The sequence below is a fragment of the Tarenaya hassleriana genome, unplaced genomic scaffold (assembly GCF_000463585.1).
Source record: "Tarenaya hassleriana unplaced genomic scaffold, ASM46358v1 Cleome19, whole genome shotgun sequence".
NCBI lineage: Eukaryota > Viridiplantae > Streptophyta > Magnoliopsida > Brassicales > Cleomaceae > Tarenaya > Tarenaya hassleriana.
In genome coordinates, this window is record NW_010965304.1 from 1,938,543 (window position 1) to 1,959,677 (window position 21,135).

Sequence of the window (21,135 nt, forward strand, 5' to 3'; positions counted from 1 at the left end):
AGAGTAAAGTAATGAATGAATATTAGCAAAATCTAAACATTGATTTCTTCAGCTCTAGAACCTTTAATCTGTGGCCAGAAAGATTGCTAAATCCATAGCTACAGACCCAAATCTTATTTGATCTACCAGCTAGGTGAGTCTCGGTGATCTATATACAGAATCAAGAGGAAGACAACGGCTTCTGAAAATCATTTATCCTTAACGGACACTTGTGAAGGATGTTTTTTTTTTTTTATCTGGGTTTAATCGTATAAACCCGGTTGTACCAAATCGAATGCAGGATCAAGTGAAAAAGGTCGTACTTCACAGGTTTCTTGTGCCACAAGAAATGCTTCTGCACCATTTTAACCCTTGCTTGCATCTTAAGATATTTCTCCTCGGGAATCGACAGCAGAATATTCCTCAGATTCGGTACGTCTTTCTCCTCAACAAACACCGAGAATGTCTCCCAGTTCAACACCTCGAAAAAGGGTGGAACGTAATTGTCCGAAATAATCACGGGAACGCACTCGTGAGCTATAGCCTCGACGACCCTAGGCGTGTGAACTTCGTATCCCCTCGCACAAATACAGTACCTGTAGAAAGATATTGCAGAATCAGAACATGTGTACGGATAAAACCCATCGAAATGATGTTAGGGCTCAAGCTTTTTTCCTGATCGTACCTGCTGCCCTTCATGTACTCTCGGTACTGTTTTTTGCTTTCGGGGTCACGAGGCATTGGACCGAAAATCTTCATGTCAGGTTCTTTGTTCTCCCAATATCGGAGAAGAATAGGACGGAGATATCCGTGCATGCTTCCTGCGAAAAATGCAAGAATCTGTCTTTCCGACCGCGGTTTTCCTCCTACATACTCGAGAGGAGCCTCGGCAGAGCGTATGTATGTGACCGGTAATGATGTGTCCTTCCAAATTCTGAAGCCTTGGGCAATGTTAGCATTGCAAAGAGATCGGATAGTGTTCTTCATCGGTTTTTTCGTCAGTTTATTTCCCTGCAAAATCCATATGAAAAGCTCATTCAGTTTCCTAAACATTTGCAAGTCATATTTCAGCCTATATGGCAAAGAGCTAAGTTCCCGAACATCAAATTTGATGCGAAGATCATTCAAAAATAGAAACGGGTAGTACCCAGTCATGGCAAGCGACAAGGAAATGATCTGCTCCGCCAGTTCTGTTCCAAAACTTGTACTTTCCTGCTATTAAACTGACATACTTGTTCAAGTAGTCTGATAGTTCCTTTGGTGTCTGAAAATCTCGTCCTAAGGCCATCCTTAGCATTCTTATGCTAACGGGCATGTAAAACAAATGAGCCTTTCGGGGATCTCTAACCGTAAACTTCTTGTTTCCTTCCATGAGTTTCAAGAACCAACCTTCCGAGGCATAAATCCCTCGGGGCTTTGGCTTATGGAATATCGGCTTCTCTCCTTCCTTGTACACGTAAACTCTGAGTTTCCGCTCCATCAACTCGTAACTCCTACATAAAACCACACTTCCAGTAATTCAATCAACAAAAACTTAATCGTAAGGTTCCAATTTTTCTAGAGGATGTAAAAGAACGAAATGAATAACCTAACCTGGACACAGTTTCAGAATTGCAAAGTTGTTACCTATAAAACTTGGAGATATTTCGGTACACTGAAGGGTCAAGTCCTGGAGTGTCCCTCACAATAGGAGCATTCTCGATCTGGGATTTTGCAGACAACAGCTCAGAGTGGCGAGCAGATGACCATCGAGGCCGCTGGAATGGATGTAAAAACCGAAATTTCAAAGTCAAAACCTTGCAGCTTATTTGCTTTCCCAATACCCTAAATGGAAACTTTTTCTTACCTGTGAATGAGAAGAAGAAAGACTCCGGACTAACATCGAGTTCATCTCAGATATCGATATCACAGAACTCATAACTTTGCTCTGCACAACCAGAGACTTGTTTGAATTTGCAACTGTACTATCAATGGCTCCTTTACTACTTCCCCACGATACATTTGTTCCGATATTGACAGAAAAATTTAGCTTTTTTCCTTCATTGATTCTTCCAGAATCAGCTTCTGCCTCCAACGAGAAAGCTCTTTTCTTCTCCTTTTCTCCTTCATTGTATTCTTCCTCTTCATACTCATCATCCTCTCCAACATCAGAGATATTGGTATAATTCATTATTTTGGATACTGAGCTTTCAGTTCCTCCAAAATCACCGGAAACAGCCACATCGCTTGCAACAATGATGGCCGAAACATTATCTGGAGATTGGCGAGACAAAGATTTGCAACAGGGAAGACCAAAGCAATGGACAACAACAAGGAGAACACTAACTGTGACAATGATGATCCACAACAGTCTGCGGATTTCAACATTACAAAACCTCCCGAAAGGGTTACGCATCTTCATTGCAGACAGAAATTGGAACAATAAAAATCCAAAATTTGGATCAACTTGACCATCTATGAATCAATTTCGTTATCCCTGAGAGATTCCAAGAACTCAGAGAGAATCAAGATACCCAGCAGCATGAAATTTCCGCTCCATCCTATAAACCAAAAAGGTTAAAAATAGTCAAAGATTGAAAAAAGAAGCAAGATTTCCGAAGATTTAACAACCATTTATGCTCAATTGATTAGAAACTGAAATCGAGATATCTTACCCACCAAATTAACAATGCTGGACAAATAATTAGGTATTGAAGTGATGGACGAGAAACCGACATCAATTAAAAAGAAAAAAGAAAGGTTTACCCGAAAACCAAACACAATGTGTTGATGATCACGTTTGTGATACTCTGATGAACTATTACAGAGACAAAAAAAAAAAAAAACAAATTCAAACAAGAAAAAGACAGCATTTTTCCTCCACTCATCGGCGAAGAATCCATGATAGGAGCGTTTTTTAGACGACCCATGATTCGTTTCCCCAGAAAGAGAGTAGATTTTTCCGGGAAAAAGTCCGATACGACTAAGCAGAAGAAGAAATGTTTGCCTGAGCTCACCGACGGAGAGATTCAAGCTCCTTGTAGATGACAGAGACCAACGGGTCCGTCGTCATTGGAGCGGTTTGCGACATCAATTAAGTAGGAATTCGACTTAGATCCCCGAAATGCCCTACATGTATTGAGATATTTACCGTTTGTGGCACACTGAACCACATGTTATAGTTACAAGTGTCAAGGGCAAGACCGACCACCATCAGTCCCGTCTTTCTCTTGCCCTTATCCATCCCTTGTCTACTCCTATATTCGTTTTTTTGCCATTCTTGGGCCCACCAATTAAATCGAAAACAATTTTGGCTGGAATAATGCCATGTCCTAAAATGTTCCCCAAAAACTTTGACATTCGGTGGACAGTTCTTTTTTTTTCTTCACATTTTTTCTAATTCTACTATTTCTATACCTAGCTCTAAATCTTAGATTCAAACTCTAAGATTTTTAGAAGCTATGGTATTGATCTTTGTATTTGCAGTTTTTGGAATAAGTTACAATCAGTTTAATTCGAATTCACTTTAAATTTTATCTTTTTCAATTAAAAAAAAGCATTCCAAAATATTCATCCGTGGATTTTAGCACTAGTAAACACCGAAACCAACCCAAAATTTGCAATGTACTTGCAAGACTACAAAGATTCACATTTAACTAACACAAGGCACTTTTTTTTTTTTTTTTGAAAATGAATTTCAATGTGAGTTAAATAAATAAAAAATTAGAAAAAATGAATTTTAATCACTACCATCGTCTTTGGTGGCATTCATCACTATCCCTCTTCGTTGTATTCATATTCATGGACCGATTCTCGTTCGCTTCCTCGGCATTGACTCGCCATCATCATCAGTTTGAAAGCCATCACTGCCATCGTACGTCTTCACTTTCAGAGTCTTTTGAAGCTTCGCTATGTCCAGCTTCATTGCTCGTTTCCTCGCCGCTGCTTATGCTTACCGGTACATGAAGCCTGTTGCAAGAATATGGTTGCAACAGCGACTCATCCGGAGGGATTGTGTTGTGGTCAAAGAGTCGTACACCACATCCCTTTATCTTGGCGTCAAATACTTTATACAAGCATCTGTGACAGCTGAATTTGAACACAACATCGCCGTAGGGCAGTTCGTCTGCAGGATTGCTGTCTTTGTGTAGCAAGAAAGGTGTAAGTATACACAGATGTCGACGCGAAGAAAATGAAACCATCCCTACACTCCAATGATAGTTCTTTTGAATTATAACTCCGTCACTGCCTGTGAAGCGACACTCTACCCCCAGTTCATCAGCATACCAATCTTCACCATTATCTTCATCAGCAAGCAGAAGGCATGGCTGAAATACCAAGAGAGGAGAACGTGACATCTCGCCCAAGCTAACGGTTAGGGAACTTCCACTACTCCGGTGACCGAAGTATGGCGGCACTTCTTCACCTGGCAACACTACCGATCCACAACTCCATCCTTGGATGACATCTTTCACAGATGTTTCGTCCAAATTCACGCACCCCGTAAACCTGATTCGGGATTTTGGATTGAAAAAGCTTCCTGATGATAACTTCTTAAGTGAATGACAATCATCGGCATGGAGGTATCCAAGTGAACGTGGGATCTCTGGTAGCATTTCAAGTTTCTTGCAACCACCAAGATAAAGATTCTCCAAATTAGGAAAGCATTGGATTAAATCCGGAAAACCCTTGATGTCGGTATTTCTCATACTTAGAGATGTTAAGTTAGGAAGCCTAACTGAGGCTGGTACTTCTTCTATCCCGGTTTCGTCTACAGTGAGAATTCTTACCTTATTAGATATTTCTGGAAATTTTTTCAATCGGGGACAATTAGACAGAAAAATCTCAGTGAGAGACTCCAAGTTGATTCCGGTAGGAAGAGTCTCTAGGCTCCAACACCAACACAGGTCCAATTCCTTCAGCTTCTGAAGCTTACCGGTAGAGGGAGGAAGTGTCACCAGACTTTTACAGAAAGCAAGTAACAATCTCTCGAGATTTGTGGCATTTGAAAGATCTGGAACCTCTTTCAAATCTCCGGAGCCTCTCAAATCCATGAATTTGAGATTTCCTAATTGCTGAACATATAATAAACCCAAAAAAAACTTGACTATTAAAAAACTATATACCAAAAGATAAGTTCAAAAAAAAAGAAAAGTGAAAGGCTTCTTGAAATTTCCAGCTTCTGAAACTATTGTCCCAAAGTTATATATTTTTATATATGATATTTGTGTAACATGTGTAAACATAAAAATGGTTTACCGAAAGTATAACGCTAACATCTTTGCAATTATATATATTTTCAAAATACTTCAAATACTATAAACCTAAAACATTATAACTTTAAGTCCTGATAAATATTTCATAAAAGCTTCATCAAATACCACGCACACTTATAACGGTAATAGAATTGATACATGTTTCTAGATCCTATTCAGTTATATTCTTAATAACGAAACACAAAATTTCGTGGTTTGGCATTTCTCAACAAAAAAATCGTATTTATATTAGAATTTTATAGAATTCACGTGTCTCATGACAACCTTTCGTTCGTCGAAGTTTTTTATGGGTTATTATTTACTGCTTGAAATTTCAGTAGTGAAATCTTTTTATTGGGTTGGAAAAGAGTAAAATGGGTGAGTTTTGACAGAGAAACTATTTATGTAAAAATATATTACTATTGAAGGAATAAAAAAGAGAGATCATGATAAAAAAGGCAAGAAGCGAGGACGACCTAACCTGAACTCCTTCCCATAGCTTCTCGAGCCGGCTACCTTCCATCCTGAGTTCGACGAGACACTCAGACCGAAACCTTCGAGGAATATATTTCAACGGGTATCCCTCCCAATGCAATAACCTAAGTGGAGGTAGATACTCCATTCCTCGATGAAAATGCATTCTATTCTTAACTCCATTCACGTATAACCTTAGGAATCTGAGATTCTTCATCCTTTGGAAGGCTGTTTCGCTTAGAAACAAATCATATTTGATTGCAGATTGATCTAAAGACAGGCCTAACACAGCCCATGTGCCCTAAGAAAAAGTAAAGGAAAGAAGTTGCCTTGCATTAGCCAAATGTGAATTTGTAATCAATGTATAAATAGACTTTCTCAAAACTTACTGTTTCATCGGCAAGTACATGGCAAATCTCCTCAGCTTTTAACAAAAATTGTCGCTTTCCAGGTTCGTTCTCGGATTGTTGACGAACAATCTCTCTACCCATTTGCTCCAACAAATAATGCATTGTTACTTGTCCATAGATGGATATATCTACGAGAGACTTTTCTAACATGATGTCGAGGCTAAGGCCGACGTCTAATTCGCCGTTGCCAATCATCTGCGTCACGTAATCAATGCCCTCACCGTTGAACATACATGCGATGTGAAGAAATACGGCTTGCTCGTTTGGTACCAAATCGTCATAGCTCACTCTCAGTACTTGTTGAATTTCTCCGTTGAGTCTTGTTCTGAGTCTTGCTATTTCTCTTATCCACCTATCATAGCTCTTCCCACGCATATATGAACCCAGAACACGGAGTCCCAATGGAAGCTGACCGGCAAGCTCCACTACTTCAACTGATAGCTCCAAAAAATCTTGTCGCGTGGACTTGCTTTTGAAAGCATAGAAAGAAAAGATTTGAAGCGCCTCTTCTCTGGATGGAAGATTTACCTTGTATATGTGGTCGATATCATGCGCACTCAGAAGACTTTTATCTTGAGTTGTCACGATAATCCTACTACCGGGACCAAACCATTGGGGTTCATCAACTAAAGCTTGTAACTGAGCGAGCTTGTTCACATCATCAAGAATGATGAGCACCTTTCGACTTTGCAGCCAATCTTTTATGACGCTTGAAGAATGACGTATTACAATATCCTTTTGGTTGAAAATTTGAGACAGAAATTGTTTCTGTAAATCCCGCTTTGAGGCACACTCATCCCGACAACACCTTCTGTAGTTTTCCCTAACGTTCTCCACGAAAACGCTAAGTGGGAATGCCTCAGAGAGTCGAGCGTGTAAAGCTCTAGCAATGGTAGTCTTACCGATACCAGGAGGACCCCAAATCCCAACCATCTTCACATCGTTTTCCTCAGGGCGTAGCAGCGAGATCAATCTCTCCACATGAACATCGATTCCGATCAAGCCATCAAAGTCCCGGGATGGCGTAGCATTGAGCTTTTTGGAGATATCTTTGGCAATTTGTTCGACCATAGCCGCTTCACTCTTGCTGGAAATAAGAAAGTGAGATTATAAATACTAGATGTGATTGGTATAAATCAAATATGAAATGTAAAACCTAACCAGTCTGTGGAATGCATGCCGACGATATCCGCTACTTCCTTCAAGGCTTGGATCCATATCTGTTTCTCCTCCTCGTTTTTCCGACCGCAAGATCTCTTGAAACCATCACCGAATAGTCCGGTTTGGTGTCTGACGTTGGATGGATCCAAGTCGTAGAAGACAGGCATCACGATCAACCCTGCTACTCGGTGGCACTTCATAATCTCCACAAGTTCGTCCAAGCACCAGCTCGAAGAAGCATAGTTGGGGGAGAGAACAACGACAGAAATCATCGATTCCCTTATGGCTCGCATGAGTTCGGGGGCGATCGTGTGGCTTCTCTCAGTGTCTTCGTCTATGTAACATACGATGCCCTTGCTTCTCAACTCCTTGAGCAAGTGGCTGAGGAAGTTTTTGCGAACGTCTTCCCCTCTGAAGCTTGGGAAGACGTCGTATCTCCGATTACAAGGCGAGGAAGACGAAGATGAAGCCGCCATTGGAGAGGTATGATAGAAGAGAGCTTTTTCTTTATTTTTAAAATATGCAAATTGGGGTTGATGTTTTGTTTGCACGTTAGGGCAAAACGCGTTCTCCCTACGACTTTAGAAATCGTCATCGAACCCGGAAGTGAGAGAAAACGTTTTGTAGTGACAGCTCAACCGGGAAATATAATTTAAAAAATTACACAGAGGGGATTTTTAAAACCATTTACCAATCCAAACAAAATTAATCACGATTAAGAATAAACTAAACTAATTACCGAAGATTCTGGCGAAAAGCATGGGGTAAGTTGTACGTTTTCCAAGGTCAAAGAAGGATGATCGATGTTGATTATTAGCATCATTAATAACCCTTAAATGGATCCAATTATTCTCTTGTTGGGTTTTGGCCGGGGCCTACCAAGGTGAAGACAAGAAGTGGATATGGAATATTACTTTGTGGGAAATTTCCATCGGATTTGTTAAATATTACTTTGGCAAAAACGTCTCCTTTCTTCTTCACCACGCGAGGAAAGATGCTTTGAAATTTCCACAAAGCAGCTAGCTAATGGACCCTCAAGTCCATGATTAGGAGCGTTTTTTAGACGACCCATGATTCGTTTTCCCAGAAAAAGAGTAGATTTTTCCGGGAAAAAGTCCGATGCCAGTAAGCAGAAGAAGATCCCCGAAACGCCCTCCGTGTATTGAGATATTTACTATTTGGGCCACACTGAGTCACCTGCCTTCCTTACAAGTAGTTAAAGGGCAAGACCGACTACTATCATTCCCGTCTTTTCCTTGTCCTTGTTTTCAGTCTACTATATTCGTTTTGCAATTCTTGGGCCTACCAAGGGCCCACCAATTAACTTGAAAAATAATTTTGAATAAGGCCGTGTCCTAAAATGTTAGCCCATAACCATTTTTAGTTGATTTTTTAACTAAACTTTTTTATTTTTTTTCTTCCTGATTTTACTACTTCTATCCCTTGCTATAGTATTGATCTTTGTATTTGCATTTTGTAGAATAATGTTTTGAATAGTAGTGATTTTTATATTTAAATTTTTGCTTTTAGTTTTTGATTTTTATTTTTTAGATTTTGGTTTTTGTAAATAAAAAAAGGGAGTTTTTTAGTTTTTAGTTGATTTTTTAACAAAACATTTTTGTGAATTTTTTTTTGTTTTTAGATTTTAAAACCCCGAAAATCATTTACATTCAAGCCCTACAATCACTTTAATTCGATTGATTTATTTTTATTAAAGAAATATTCACCTCAGATTTTAGCAGTAGCAACACCAGGACCAAACCAAAATTTGCAATGTACTTGCAAGACCACTAATATCCACATTTAACTAATACAAGGCAACATTGTTTTTAGAAAATGAATTTTAATGCGAGTTAAATAAAAAATTAGAAAAAAATGAATTTTGATCACTGCCGTCGTCTGCTCTTTCATAGTCTTTGGTAGCATCCATCACTATACCCCTTTGCCATCCTCTTCGTTTTTCATTGATCCATCGTTTTCAGTTTGAAATCCGTCACTAGCAAGTAGCAGCATCTTAACATTCAAGAGTCTCCCGCTTCGCTGTGTCAAGATTCATCGCTTGTTTTATTCGCCGCTGCTTATGCTTGCCGGTACATGAATCCCTTTGCAAGAATATGGTTGGAACAACCACTCATCCGGAGGGATTGTGTTGTGGTCAAAGAGTCGTACACCACATCCCTTTATCTCGACCTCGGATCCGTCAAATCGTACATTGAATTTGAGAACGACATGGTTGAAGGGCAGTTCGGCTGCAGGATTGTCGTCTTTGTGTAGCAATGCATAGCCAAGTATACACAGATGGTTCTGACGAAATTGAATACAGTCCCCAAAGAACCATTCATAGCTCTTTTCAATGATAACTCCGTCACTTCCTTTGAGGTAACAGGCTAGCCGCACGTCACCATAACCCCAATCTTCAAGGTCATCAAGCACAAAGCATGCCTTAAATACCAAGAGAGGAGAAGGTGACATCTTGCCCAAGTCGACGGTTAGGGAACCTCCACGACTCCGGTGATCAAAGTATGGTGGCACTTTTTCACCTGACAAGATTATGTAGTAACATCTCCATTGTTGGATGACATTTTGCACAGATTTTTCATCCAAATTCACGCAGTTCGCCAACTTGGCAACGGATTTTGGATTGAAAAAGCCTCTTGCTGATAACTTCTTAAGTGAATGACAACCACGGGCATCGAGGTATCCAAGTGAACGAGGGAACTCTGGCAGCATTTCGAGGTTCACGCAACCATCAAGAATAAGATCCTCCAAATTAGGAAAGCACTGGGATAAATCCGGAAAACCCCTGATGTCGGCTTTTTCCATATATAGATCTCTCAAGTTATCAAGCTTAACCGACGATGCTACTTCTTCTATTCTGGTGTTGCTCAGCCGGAGATCTTCTACCTTGTTAGATATTTCTGGAAATGTTTTCAATCGTCGGCAACCGTCCAGAACAATGCGAGTGAGAGATTCCAAGTTGATTAAGGAAGGAAGAGACTCTAGGCTCCAACAGTGAGACATGTTCAAGTAGTTCAGCTTCCGAAGCTTACCAATAGAGGAAGGCACTGTGACCAGACTTGTGCAACCATTAAGTATCAATCTCTCGAGATTTGTGGCATTTGAAAGATCTGGAATCTCTTTCAATTCTCTGGACCATCCCAAATTCATGATTTTGAGACTTCCTAATTGCTGATCGAAAAATAAAACATGACTATTAAAAAACTATAACAAGATAAGTTCAAAAAATGTTAGGAATAAGTAACAAAAATAAAATCAGTAGCCACAAATTTTCCAAAAACAACGAAGTATACACATATACATATAATGTAATAAACATGTATATAAATATATATATATATAGATATATATATATATATATATACTTATAACTGTAATAGAATGTTAAATTTAACAAAAATAGCCAAACAGGAAGCGACGATGATCTAACCTGAACTCCTTCCCATAGCTTCTCAAGCCGGCCATCTGTCATGTTGAGTTCGACGAGACACTCAGAACGAAACTTACGAGGAATATATTTTAACGGGTATCCCTCCCAATGTAATGACCAAAGGCGAGGAAGATACTCCAGCCCTTGAGGAAAATGCAATCTGTTTTCAAGTCCCTTCTTGTAGAACCTTAGGAATCTGAGATTCATCATCTTTTGGAAGACTGTTTCGCTGAGAAACACATCATATGTGATTGCAGATAGATCTAAAGACATGCCTAACACAACCCTTGTGCCCTGAGAAATAGCGAAAGAAAGAAAACCGTCTTGCATTAGTCATATCTGAACTTGTAGTCAACGCATAAATAGAGTTTGTCAAAATTTACTGTTTCATTGGCAAGCACATCGCAAATCTCCTCAACGTTTAATAAGAATTGTCGTTTTCCAGGTTCATACTCGGACTGTTTTTGAACGATCTCTCTACCCATTTGCTCCAACAAACAATGCATTGTTACTTGTCTACGGGTGGATACATCTATGAGAGACTTATCTGCCATGATGTCGAGGCTAAGGCCGACATCTAATTCATCATTGCCAATCATCTGCGTCACGTAATCAATACCCTTACGGTTGAACATACATGCGATGTGAAGAAATACGACTTGCTCATTTGGTTCCAAGTCGTCATAGCTCACTCTCAGTACTTCGTGAATTTCTCCTTTGAGTCTTGTTTTGAGTCTAGCCAATTCGCTTATCCACCTATCCTTGCTCTTCCCACGCATATACGAACCCATAACACGGAGTCCCAATGGAAGGCGGCCAACATGCTCCACTACTTCGATTGATAGCTCCATAAAACCTTGTGTTGTGGAATCGTTTTTGAAAGCTTTGCTATAAAAGATTTGAAGCGCCTCTTCTCTAGATGGAAAATTCACCTTGTATATGTGGTCGATATCATGTGCATTCAGAAGATTTTTATCTTGTGTTGTCAAGATAATCCTACTTCCGAGACCAAACCATTGAGGCCCATTCGTTAAAGCTTCTAACTGCTCTAGCTTGTTCACATCATCAAGAATGATAAGCACTTTTCGACTTTGCAGTCTATCTTTTATGACACCTGAATGGCTTATTACCATATCCTTTTGGTTGAAAATTTGAGACAGAAACTGTTTCTGCAAATCCAACTTTGAGGTATACTCGTCCCGACAAGATGTTCTATAGTTTCCCCTAACATTCTCCATGAAAACGCTAAGTGGGAAGTACTTGGAGAGCCGAGCGTGTAAAGCTCTAGCAATGGTAGTCTTACCGATACCAGGAGGACCCCAAATCCCTACCATCTTCACATCGTTTTTCTCAAGGCGTAGCAGAGAGATCAATCTCTCCATATGAACATCAATTCCGATCAAGCCATCAAAATCCCTGGATGGAGTAGCATTGAGTTCTTTGGAGACATCTCTGGCGATTTGTTCGACCATATCCGCTTCACTCTCCCTAGAAATAAGAAAGTGAAAGATTAGTGATGATAGATATGGAATCCCAAAAATTGGCATTGATATGAAGAGATTATAAATATTAGATGTGATTGATATACATCAGAGATACAAATCAATTAAGAAATCAAGTATGAATTGTAAAACCAAACCAGTTCGCGGAATGTGTGCCGACGATTTCGCCTACTTGCTTCAGCGCTTCGATCCATATCTGTTTCTCCTCCTCCGTTTCCCGACCGCAAGCCCTATTGAAACCATCACCGAATGCTTCGATTTGGTTTTTGACATGGGATGGATCCAAGTTGTAGAAGACAGGCATCACGATCAACCCTGTTTCTCGACGGCACTTCATAATCTCCAAAAGTTCGTCCAAGCACCACCTCGAAGAAGCATAGTTCGGTGAGAGAATAACGACAGAAATCCTTGATTCTCTTATGGCCCTTGTGAGGTCGGGGCCGATCGTGTGGCTTCTCTCAATGTTTTCGTCTATGTAAGAGACGATGCCCTTGCTTTTGAACTCCTTGAGCAAGTGGCTGAGAAAATTTTGGCGAACATCTTCCCCTCTGAAGCTTGGGAAGACGTCGAATCTCCAGTGACGAGGCGAAGGAGATGAAGCAGACATCGGAGATATGATAGAAGAGAGAAAACAATTCTTTATTTTTGTAAATCGTTACTTAAAATGAACTTTGGGCTAAAATAACTCACAAATCCATAGCTCACCTCATACTATAATTACCCTTTTATAACATTTTTAATAATTATGCACATTTTACATTGAATTTTTTATATAAAATTATATTTATGAACATATGTTGATTTTTGTCTTCGTCTTCATTACGGGAGATGTTGGGAATTTCGAATGGACCCTCATAATATCTTCTTGGAAAATTAGCTTTGAAAAAATACGCAGGGAATTAAGAATACGTATATGAGAGAACACGACTATGGGTATCTATGATGTATTAATGGACGGAATAGCTAATAAAAAAAAATGGATGTGGAAATTTGGAATTATCAAAGCATAATTAAAGAAATCGAGAAAATTTGAATAAACAAAAAATAAGTCTTTGCCAATAGTCTTGATCATCGTTGAAATTTATGGGTGTAACTTTTCAAACACGAGTCTTGATCATCGTTGAAACTTTCCGACCGACAATTGGTCTGAAAAATTCAACAGATCCAAACGTGACGTCAGATTCCTGAAATTGGACAATTTTACGTACCTCAAACATTGAATCTCGATTCTCTTCGAACTGTAATCATTTTTGTTGAACTCGTAAATTCCTCTGGAGACAAACGTATAAAAACATTCAATTGATAAGTTCCTCTGTTTTGCGACAGAAAACAGAGTACACAACGACACGTACATACACTTCTCGTCTTCCTCTCAAACAATTTTATTACAGCAACAGAAGTCCATGGAACAGAATCACGTTACACACTCTTGTTTTCATGGAACAGAAGTCCATCGGATTTGTTAAATATTAATTTGGCAAAAACGTCTTCTTTCTTCTTCACCACGCGAGAAAAGATGCTTTGAAATTTCCACAAAGCAGCAAATGGACCCTCAAGTCCATGATTAGGAGCGTTTTTTATACGACCCATGATTCGTTTTCCCAGAAAGAGTAGATTTTACCGGGAAAAAAGTCCGAAGCGTAAGCAGAAAAAGATCCCCGAAATGCCCTCCATGTATTGAGATATTTACTATTTGGGCCACACTGAGTCACCTGCTTCCTTACAAGTAGTTAAAGGGCAAGACCGACTACTATCATTCCCGTCTTTTCCTAGTCCTTGTTGTCAGTCACTATATTCGTTTATGCAATTCTTGGGCCTAGCAAGGGCCCACCAATTGAATCGAGAAATAATTTTGAATAAGGCCGTGTCCTAAAATGTTAGCCCATAACATTAGGTTGACAGTTATTTTATTTTATTTTTCTCATTCTACCATTTCTATCCCTTTTAATTTGAGTTTTTGGTTTTAATTTTTTATTTTTGAATTTCAGTTTTTGTAAATTTAAAAAATTGGAGTTTTTAGTTTTTTTGGAAAATCATTTTTATAAAAACTTGATTGTCAAATTTTTTACTTTTTAGATTTTAATATTTACATTCAAGGCCTAAGTTACAATCAGTTTAATTCGAATTTACTTTGTTTATTAAAAAAACATTTCAAAATATTCACCACATAGATTCCAAAATATTCACCATATAGATTTTAGCAGTAGCAACACCAGAACCAAACCAAAATTTGAAATGTACTTGCAAGACTACTGATATCCGCATTTAACTAATACAAGGCAACATTTTTTTTTAGAAAATGAATTTTTCTAATGCGAGTTAAATAAAAAATTAGAAAAAACGAATTTTGATCACTGCCGTCTGCACTTTCATAGGGTGTCAAATGAGCCAACTCGGATCATTTTGGGCTCGACTCATTTGGTTCGTATCGTTTTGGGCTCAGCTCGTTAGACTCGTTTTCTAACGACCCAGAAAAACTTCGCGTGGATTGGTGATTTATAACACACCTTGGTTTGTCCGTCGACTTTATTTTTAAAATATGAAACTTGGGTTGATGTTTGTTTGCACGTTCGGGCAAAACGCGTTTTCCCTACGACTTTAGAAATCGTCATCGAACCACTACGTGAGACAAAACGTTTTATAGCTAGTAACTCAACGGGGAAATATATTTTTAAAATATGCAACTTGGGTTGATGTTTGTTTGCGGCCATTTTTTTTTGGGGATTATTTCGTGCCATATCATATAGCCTCTAAAAATACAACTCTCAAACTCTTCAAACGTTATCAAGCAACACCGACTCAAGTCTGAACTACACCACCATATGGAAGATGATTCGTTCAATACGATCAGTTTTTATATAACAAGATTGAATTCATCATAGATGATTCATCTTGAGAGGTATATAGAAAGATATTATTATTATAATATTATCATTGATATGATTATGATTTACCCTAGATATTATGCCTAGAATATTCTGTAGTATTTTGTTATATATTATGATGTATTTTTCCAATTATCACTAATAAAAAAATATTTCCTAGAGCACATGCCAAGAAGAAAATAAGCCATGCAGAGTTTATTCAAGAAAATAAATTTAGTTCCAAGGTCAAAGAAGGATGATCGATGTTCATGAACACATTGGTGATACTCTGATTAACAATTACAGCGAGAGAAAAAAAAAACAAATTCAAACAAGAAAACACACAGCATTTTTCCTTCATTTTTCGGCGAATGATCCATGACTGGAGCGTTTTCTAGACGACCCATATGATTCGTTTTCCGAGAAAGAGTAGATTTTTCCGGGAAAAAGTTCTAGAAGAAGAAATGTTTGCCTGAGCTCACCGACGGAGAGATTCAAGCTCCTTGTAGACGACAGAGACCAGTGGGTGCGTCATCATTGGAGAGTTTTGCGGCATCAAAATTCGACTTAGATCCCCGAAATGCCCTCCATGTATTGAGATATTTACTGTTTGTGGCACACTGAATCACATGCCATAGTTACAAGTGTCAAGGGCAAGACTGACCACCATCAGTCCCGTCTTTTTCTTGCCCTTATTCACCCTATATTCGTTTTTGCAATTCTTGGGCCCACCAATTAAATCGAAAAAATAATTTTGGGTTTGTTTGAACAACGCAATGTACTAAAATGTTCGCCAAATACTTTTACAATTAGGTTGACAGTTCTTTTATTTTTTTTCACATCTTTTCTAATTTTACTATTTCTATCCCTAGTTGTTAATCTTAGATTCATACTCTCAGATTTGTAGAAGCTGTAGTATTGATCTTTGAATTTGCATTTTGTAGAATAAGTTACAATTAGTTTACTAAGATACACATTTAACTAATACAAGGCACGAAGGCAGTTTTTTTTAGAAAATGAATTTTAATGTGAGTTAAATAAAAAAATTAGAAAAAATGAATATTAATCACTACCACCGCAATCCCTCTTTGCCTCTCTTCGTTGTATTCATATTCATGGACCGATTCCTGTTCGCTTCCTCGGCATTGACTCATCATTTTCAGTTTGAAAGCCATCACCACCATCGTATGCACTTTCAGAGTCTTCCGACGCTTCGCTATGTCCAGCCTCATTGCTTGTTTCCCGGTCGCTGCTTATGCTTATAGGCTCTCCGCAATTAAATGGTTGGATAAGCCACTCATCCGGAGGTATTGTGCTGTGTTCAAAGAGCCGTACACCACATTCTTTTATGTCGACGGCATGGGAGGCATGGAATTTGAACACGACATGGTTGAAGGGTAGTTCAGCTGCGGGATTGTCGGCTTTGTGTAGCAAGGCACAGCCAAGTATACAGAGATGATTCGGTACAATTGAAAGACTTCCATGTGTGTTCCAACGAAAGCTCTTTCGAATGATAACCCCATGACTGCCTCTGAGGCAACAGTCTAGCCGCACTTCACCATAACACCATTCCTGGTCAGCAAGCAGAATGCATGGCTCAAATACCAAGAGAGGAGAACGTGGCATCTCGCCCAACTTGACGGTTAGAGAACTTCCACTACTCCGGTGATCAAAGTATGGCGGCACTTTTTCACCTGGCAACACTACCAATTCACAACTCCACCGTTGGATGACATCTTGCACAGATGTTTCATCCAAATTCACGCAGTTTGCGAATGTGACAACGGAATTTGGATTGAATATGCCACCTGATATCTTCTTAAGGGAATGGCAATCATCGGCATTGAGGCCTTCGAGTGAACGAGGGAGCTCTGGCAGCATTTCAAGGTTCTTGCAACCATCAACGCTAAGGTCAAGCAAGTTTGGAAAGCATTGGAATAAATCCGGAAAACTCTTGATGTTGGTATTACTCATATATAGATATCTTAAGTTATCAAGCCTAACTGAGGATGGTACTTCTTCTATCACCTCTATAGAATCTAAGATCTTACAGTAATAACCCCAACCCCAATGATTAGGAACCAACAACAAAAAAATGACCCTTAAAACTTCACATTTTTCATAGACTTTGGTGGTATAAAACCCCACGAGCAAAAGTAACACACAAATTCCTCGTATACATATCCCATTGCAATTTGCAGCTAATAAGACCAAATCTTCACACAAAACCATACCATTATATATAATTAGATGTCAAATGCTATATATATGTTTTGTGCTTACAGAATGCTTCTGAAAAACGAGAAAAAAGAACACCGAAGCTCTGTGAAAAAAATTAACTTGCTCTTGCATGATTCGCACCTGAGTTATTTTTGGAATGCAAGAATCTGTCTGTCAAATCCTTTGTTAGCACCCGACAAGCTCGACGTCAGATCTTCCACAGTTCTAAACCCGATCTGAGACCCAAAGAAAAAACGAAGAAGAAGAAGAAGGGATTAACGAAAACACTGGTAGGCAATGATCCAAAACCGCAAACACGCCCTTCTTACAGCAGCCACAAGACATCACAGGAAAACAAAGGCAAGTTGTTTTCTTGATGTTCTTCACCAAAATCGTGGATTTCATAAGATAGAAATATTATAATCCGGAACCAACTATAGAAGATTTTGATCAATTCACGTCTTGCACCAAATATATCAGAAAAAACAAATGGAGAAATCAAAATACCTTATCAAGAAGAATTTCTTGGAAAAGCTCTGGACGTATAGTAATCTTCCGGTAATTCATGGCAATTGTCTGCACAGGAAATTTAGAAAATGCACATCCACCATTATAGGAGCATCGACCTATGTGATAAATATAAAAAAAAGATTCAATCTTTAGGTGGATACGCACCTCAGTGACACGGCGGTTGTTTTCATAAGATTTCCAAGGCTGAGGTTCCAGTATAAGAGTGCCTCCCTGAAACGCAGACGAAATGTCATTAGCACACGGAAAAATAAAAGGGTTTAAACGGTGAAGTAAATTGTAAATACCGGATTGAGGAGCCTCCAAATCTTCGAAAATAAGGTGATTAAACCATCATCACCCCAGTTTAGATGAACCCATTTCGTCACACTCAAGCTGCATCAAATCCAGAGCAAAAAAATTTAAATTCAAGTCTAAAAAACATAGTTTTAATTCAGTTTTATCCGTAAACACAACCAAAAAAACACAGTTTATAACGAATCAAACATGCATTCAAAGATCTCTAGTGAAATCACAACTAAAACTTTTGCCGACAACATATGGAATCTCATATATCTTTTCTAGCAAATGAAATTAACAAATTCAATTTAAAAATGCCGAATTTCTTCTTCTCTAGCCCAACCATTTCCAAGAAGCAGAGACCAACAATAGAAGCAGATGAGGAACAAGGCAGAAAGAGGGATTTACCAAAGAATTGTATCGTAGCGATTTTCGTCGAGATTTCTACTCTGAACAATATTCTCTTTCTGAAAAGAGACAATATCCAACAGGTTTTGATGTCTTGGGTTCTCCACCTTTGTCTCAGCGCTAGACAATGTCAAAGATGGTTCCTCTGAACTCTTTACTCTGTTTAAAACCTCCGGACTTGGTTTCTTCTCACCTCGCTTGGCAGAATGCTGCGTTCTCACAAACTTCCTAAGGTGCCAGTAAGCATCCTCAATACGGCCTTACAAACAAAGAGAATAAAATTTAATGCATTGGCGATTATAACTTCTTCATAAAAAATAAACTCGGAATATCATAATTCATAAAACCCATCAAGTCATTGAATTCGATATAGTTTCTCCTCATATTTTGGCATCTTTGGAAGTCTGTCATGTTGCATTTGATAAAGAAGAATGACAAGCTACTTCGTGAAGTCACTCAATACTTTTGAGGTTCACAAAACTTTATGATGATTTGGTCATCAAAAATATCATTCAGTTCTGATATGAAGTTAAAAGAAAACCGAAAGATATTATACGACCAAGGAGTTCTTACTTGAATCAATGTCAACTCCAAGAATGCTGCGGCACTGAAACTTTTTAGCTGCAGCAGAATAAAGCAAATATCAGAGTACACACCTTCGAAAATCTAGGTACCGACAGGCTAAAAATTAAATAACCCAAGTAAACCAGAGGTTATCGAATATGTAATTAGACTTATACAGATATACGAACAAGAACTTTTGCACATACAATTCAGGAACAAGAACATTGAGATTATATGCATTTAAAATCCATAAACTGCTTGTATGGCCCATCACAATTTAGCAGATAAGATTGTGATACATGAAACCAAGTAGCCAAGAACTCATAAAGATCTTAAAGTTCGATTACAGTAGCTTATCATAGCAAATAAAGCACCATTTGATAAATATAAACATAAGTACATATATAAACACATATTTCCATGATAGTATGTACATCTATAGGAAAAAGAGACTTGGGAAATTCTGAAAAATTGAATGGAGGACAATTAGCATACAAATTACCAATATGGATCGTTATGATGCCACTATTGCAGCCGATGTCAAGACAATCCTTGCCCTCAAACCATTCCTTCCTCATAACTTTAAGCCGAGGATCCTCGTCTGAATCATGACTAATCTAACACACAAATACGCAGTGTCAAAACCCAAACACATTAAGAAAAAAAAATCCATTGAGACAAATCGAACACAATGTTTTACAAACAGTTTTTAGATTTCACCATTGCAGTACCAGAAACAATCAGATTAAGAACTGGGTCTGTTTGATAAGAAGTAATGTCTTAAAGCATTACAAAAAGACACGCAAAAAAACCGAAACTTGACTCAAAAATGCGAAAAGGAGAATCTAAATTTTAGATTTAAGAAAAAGATCCATTGAGACAAACCCAACACAATGTTTAACAAACAGATTTTAGATTTCACCAGTCTCAGTACCAGAAACGATCAGATTAAGAACTGGGTCTGCTTGATAAGAATAAATGTCTTGAAGCATGAAAAAAGACACGCGAAACGCCCAAAATGCGAATAGGAGAATCAAAATATCTACGATTTCTCACAGAACAGAGAAAAAAAGCCGAAATAAAGAGGGCTTACTCGGTAACCATAGTAGTTTCTGTAGTTTCCAAAGGGGAAAACTTCTTGGCGTTTCCTTTTCTTGTTCAGAATACCGTTTTCTTGCCCTTCTTGCTGCGGCGGGTTTAGGGTTTTCTGCTCCGGCGTTTCCACCTTCTCGATGGTCCTCTGGTTGTCGTCACTTCTCTTCTTGTTCTTCTTCTGCCCATTGTCTTTACCCATATTCTCCCGAGTATCGATAGCAAACCCTAGACGCGATTGGAGAAGGGGGTTTGTTGATACAGATTTAGGGTTTCCTCTCCCTTTACGCCCCGGCTCGAATCCGAGAGAGAAACGACCTTTTTCCTCTCTACCTTATGTTCTGCTTTCTTGATGCATGGTTTAGGGTTTCACGAGAGTGACTGCAGTAATGGAAAATGTCATGGATTTTAAAAGGAAAGAGAAAAAAACACACACACACATACGTGCCACCGGCCATCAATAAAACCGACAATGGGTGCAACCTGGTTAAGAACTCGGATCACGGGTCGGATTCGGGTTTTTCCGAACCATGACCGTTAACCGACTTGGCTGGATTTATTTTCAAACGAATAAAAAAAATAATTTTAACCTTTTCACATAATTCGCGAGATTTGAACCTCATATGTTTAAAACCATGTTATATAATATAAATTTTTTTTTGGTAACTTATAATATAAATTTTCCGATTGAATATGATTTAGATTCAAATACAAATATATATATAATTATTATGCACAAATTTAAATGCAATATCAAATTCAGTTTACATATTCATATATTTTTAAAACGAAACGTCATCTTGATCTTAAATAAAAAATTCCATCCAAAATAAATACCATACGAAACACAAAAAATCATATTTGATTCCAAATACATAGATAGTATATATAAAAAGGAGAAAATCAAATATAAACATACATAAAATAATTATTCAAATACAAACAAATATGGTACTAAATTCTATTTCATGT

The 21,135-nt window shown here is 38.3% G+C and overlaps 4 protein-coding genes across 8 annotated transcripts; all 4 read right to left on the minus strand.

The window, feature by feature from the left end:
* Positions 1 to 22: 22 nt before the first annotated feature.
* On the minus strand, positions 23 to 3,070 carry LOC104811091 (probable glycosyltransferase At3g07620). 5 transcript variants are annotated; one of them, XM_010537671.2, is made up of 6 exons: positions 2,976 to 3,070; positions 1,826 to 2,519; positions 1,606 to 1,736; positions 1,127 to 1,472; positions 665 to 990; positions 23 to 575 (listed from the first exon to the last, which is right to left on the minus strand). In XM_010537671.2, exons 2-6 carry the CDS (start codon positions 2,378 to 2,380, stop codon positions 233 to 235), a joined length of 1,701 nt encoding a protein of 566 aa, XP_010535973.1. In that variant the 5' UTR covers positions 2,381 to 2,519; positions 2,976 to 3,070; the 3' UTR covers positions 23 to 232. The 5 variants fall into 5 exon arrangements, with proteins under 5 accessions (XP_010535973.1, XP_010535972.1, XP_010535970.1 ...); XM_010537670.2 differs by having other exon boundaries at positions 2,725 to 3,047; XM_010537668.2 differs by having other exon boundaries at positions 2,638 to 3,047.
* A 481-nt stretch (positions 3,071 to 3,551) lies between these two features.
* Positions 3,552 to 12,912, minus strand: LOC104811093. The gene is made up of 8 exons (XM_010537673.2): positions 12,346 to 12,912; positions 11,090 to 12,194; positions 10,707 to 11,000; positions 9,324 to 10,447; positions 7,259 to 7,837; positions 6,077 to 7,184; positions 5,695 to 5,988; positions 3,552 to 5,033 (listed from the first exon to the last, which is right to left on the minus strand). The coding sequence occupies exons 1-8, from the start codon at positions 12,813 to 12,815 to the stop codon at positions 3,822 to 3,824; spliced, it is 6,186 nt and encodes a 2,061-aa protein (XP_010535975.2). The 5' UTR covers positions 12,816 to 12,912; the 3' UTR covers positions 3,552 to 3,821.
* Positions 12,913 to 15,994: 3,082 nt separating this feature from the next.
* LOC109116576 (disease resistance protein RML1B-like) lies at positions 15,995 to 17,092 on the minus strand. Its single transcript, XM_019202243.1, has one exon. The coding sequence runs from the start codon at positions 17,044 to 17,046 to the stop codon at positions 16,186 to 16,188; it is 861 nt and encodes a 286-aa protein (XP_019057788.1). The 5' UTR covers positions 17,047 to 17,092; the 3' UTR covers positions 15,995 to 16,185.
* An 82-nt stretch (positions 17,093 to 17,174) lies between these two features.
* Positions 17,175 to 20,596, minus strand: LOC104811095 (probable RNA methyltransferase At5g51130). The gene is made up of 8 exons (XM_010537676.2): positions 20,165 to 20,596; positions 19,574 to 19,688; positions 19,081 to 19,128; positions 18,508 to 18,766; positions 18,108 to 18,195; positions 17,968 to 18,033; positions 17,800 to 17,868; positions 17,175 to 17,528 (listed from the first exon to the last, which is right to left on the minus strand). The coding sequence occupies exons 1-8, from the start codon at positions 20,363 to 20,365 to the stop codon at positions 17,439 to 17,441; spliced, it is 936 nt and encodes a 311-aa protein (XP_010535978.1). The 5' UTR covers positions 20,366 to 20,596; the 3' UTR covers positions 17,175 to 17,438.
* Positions 20,597 to 21,135: the final 539 nt, after the last annotated feature.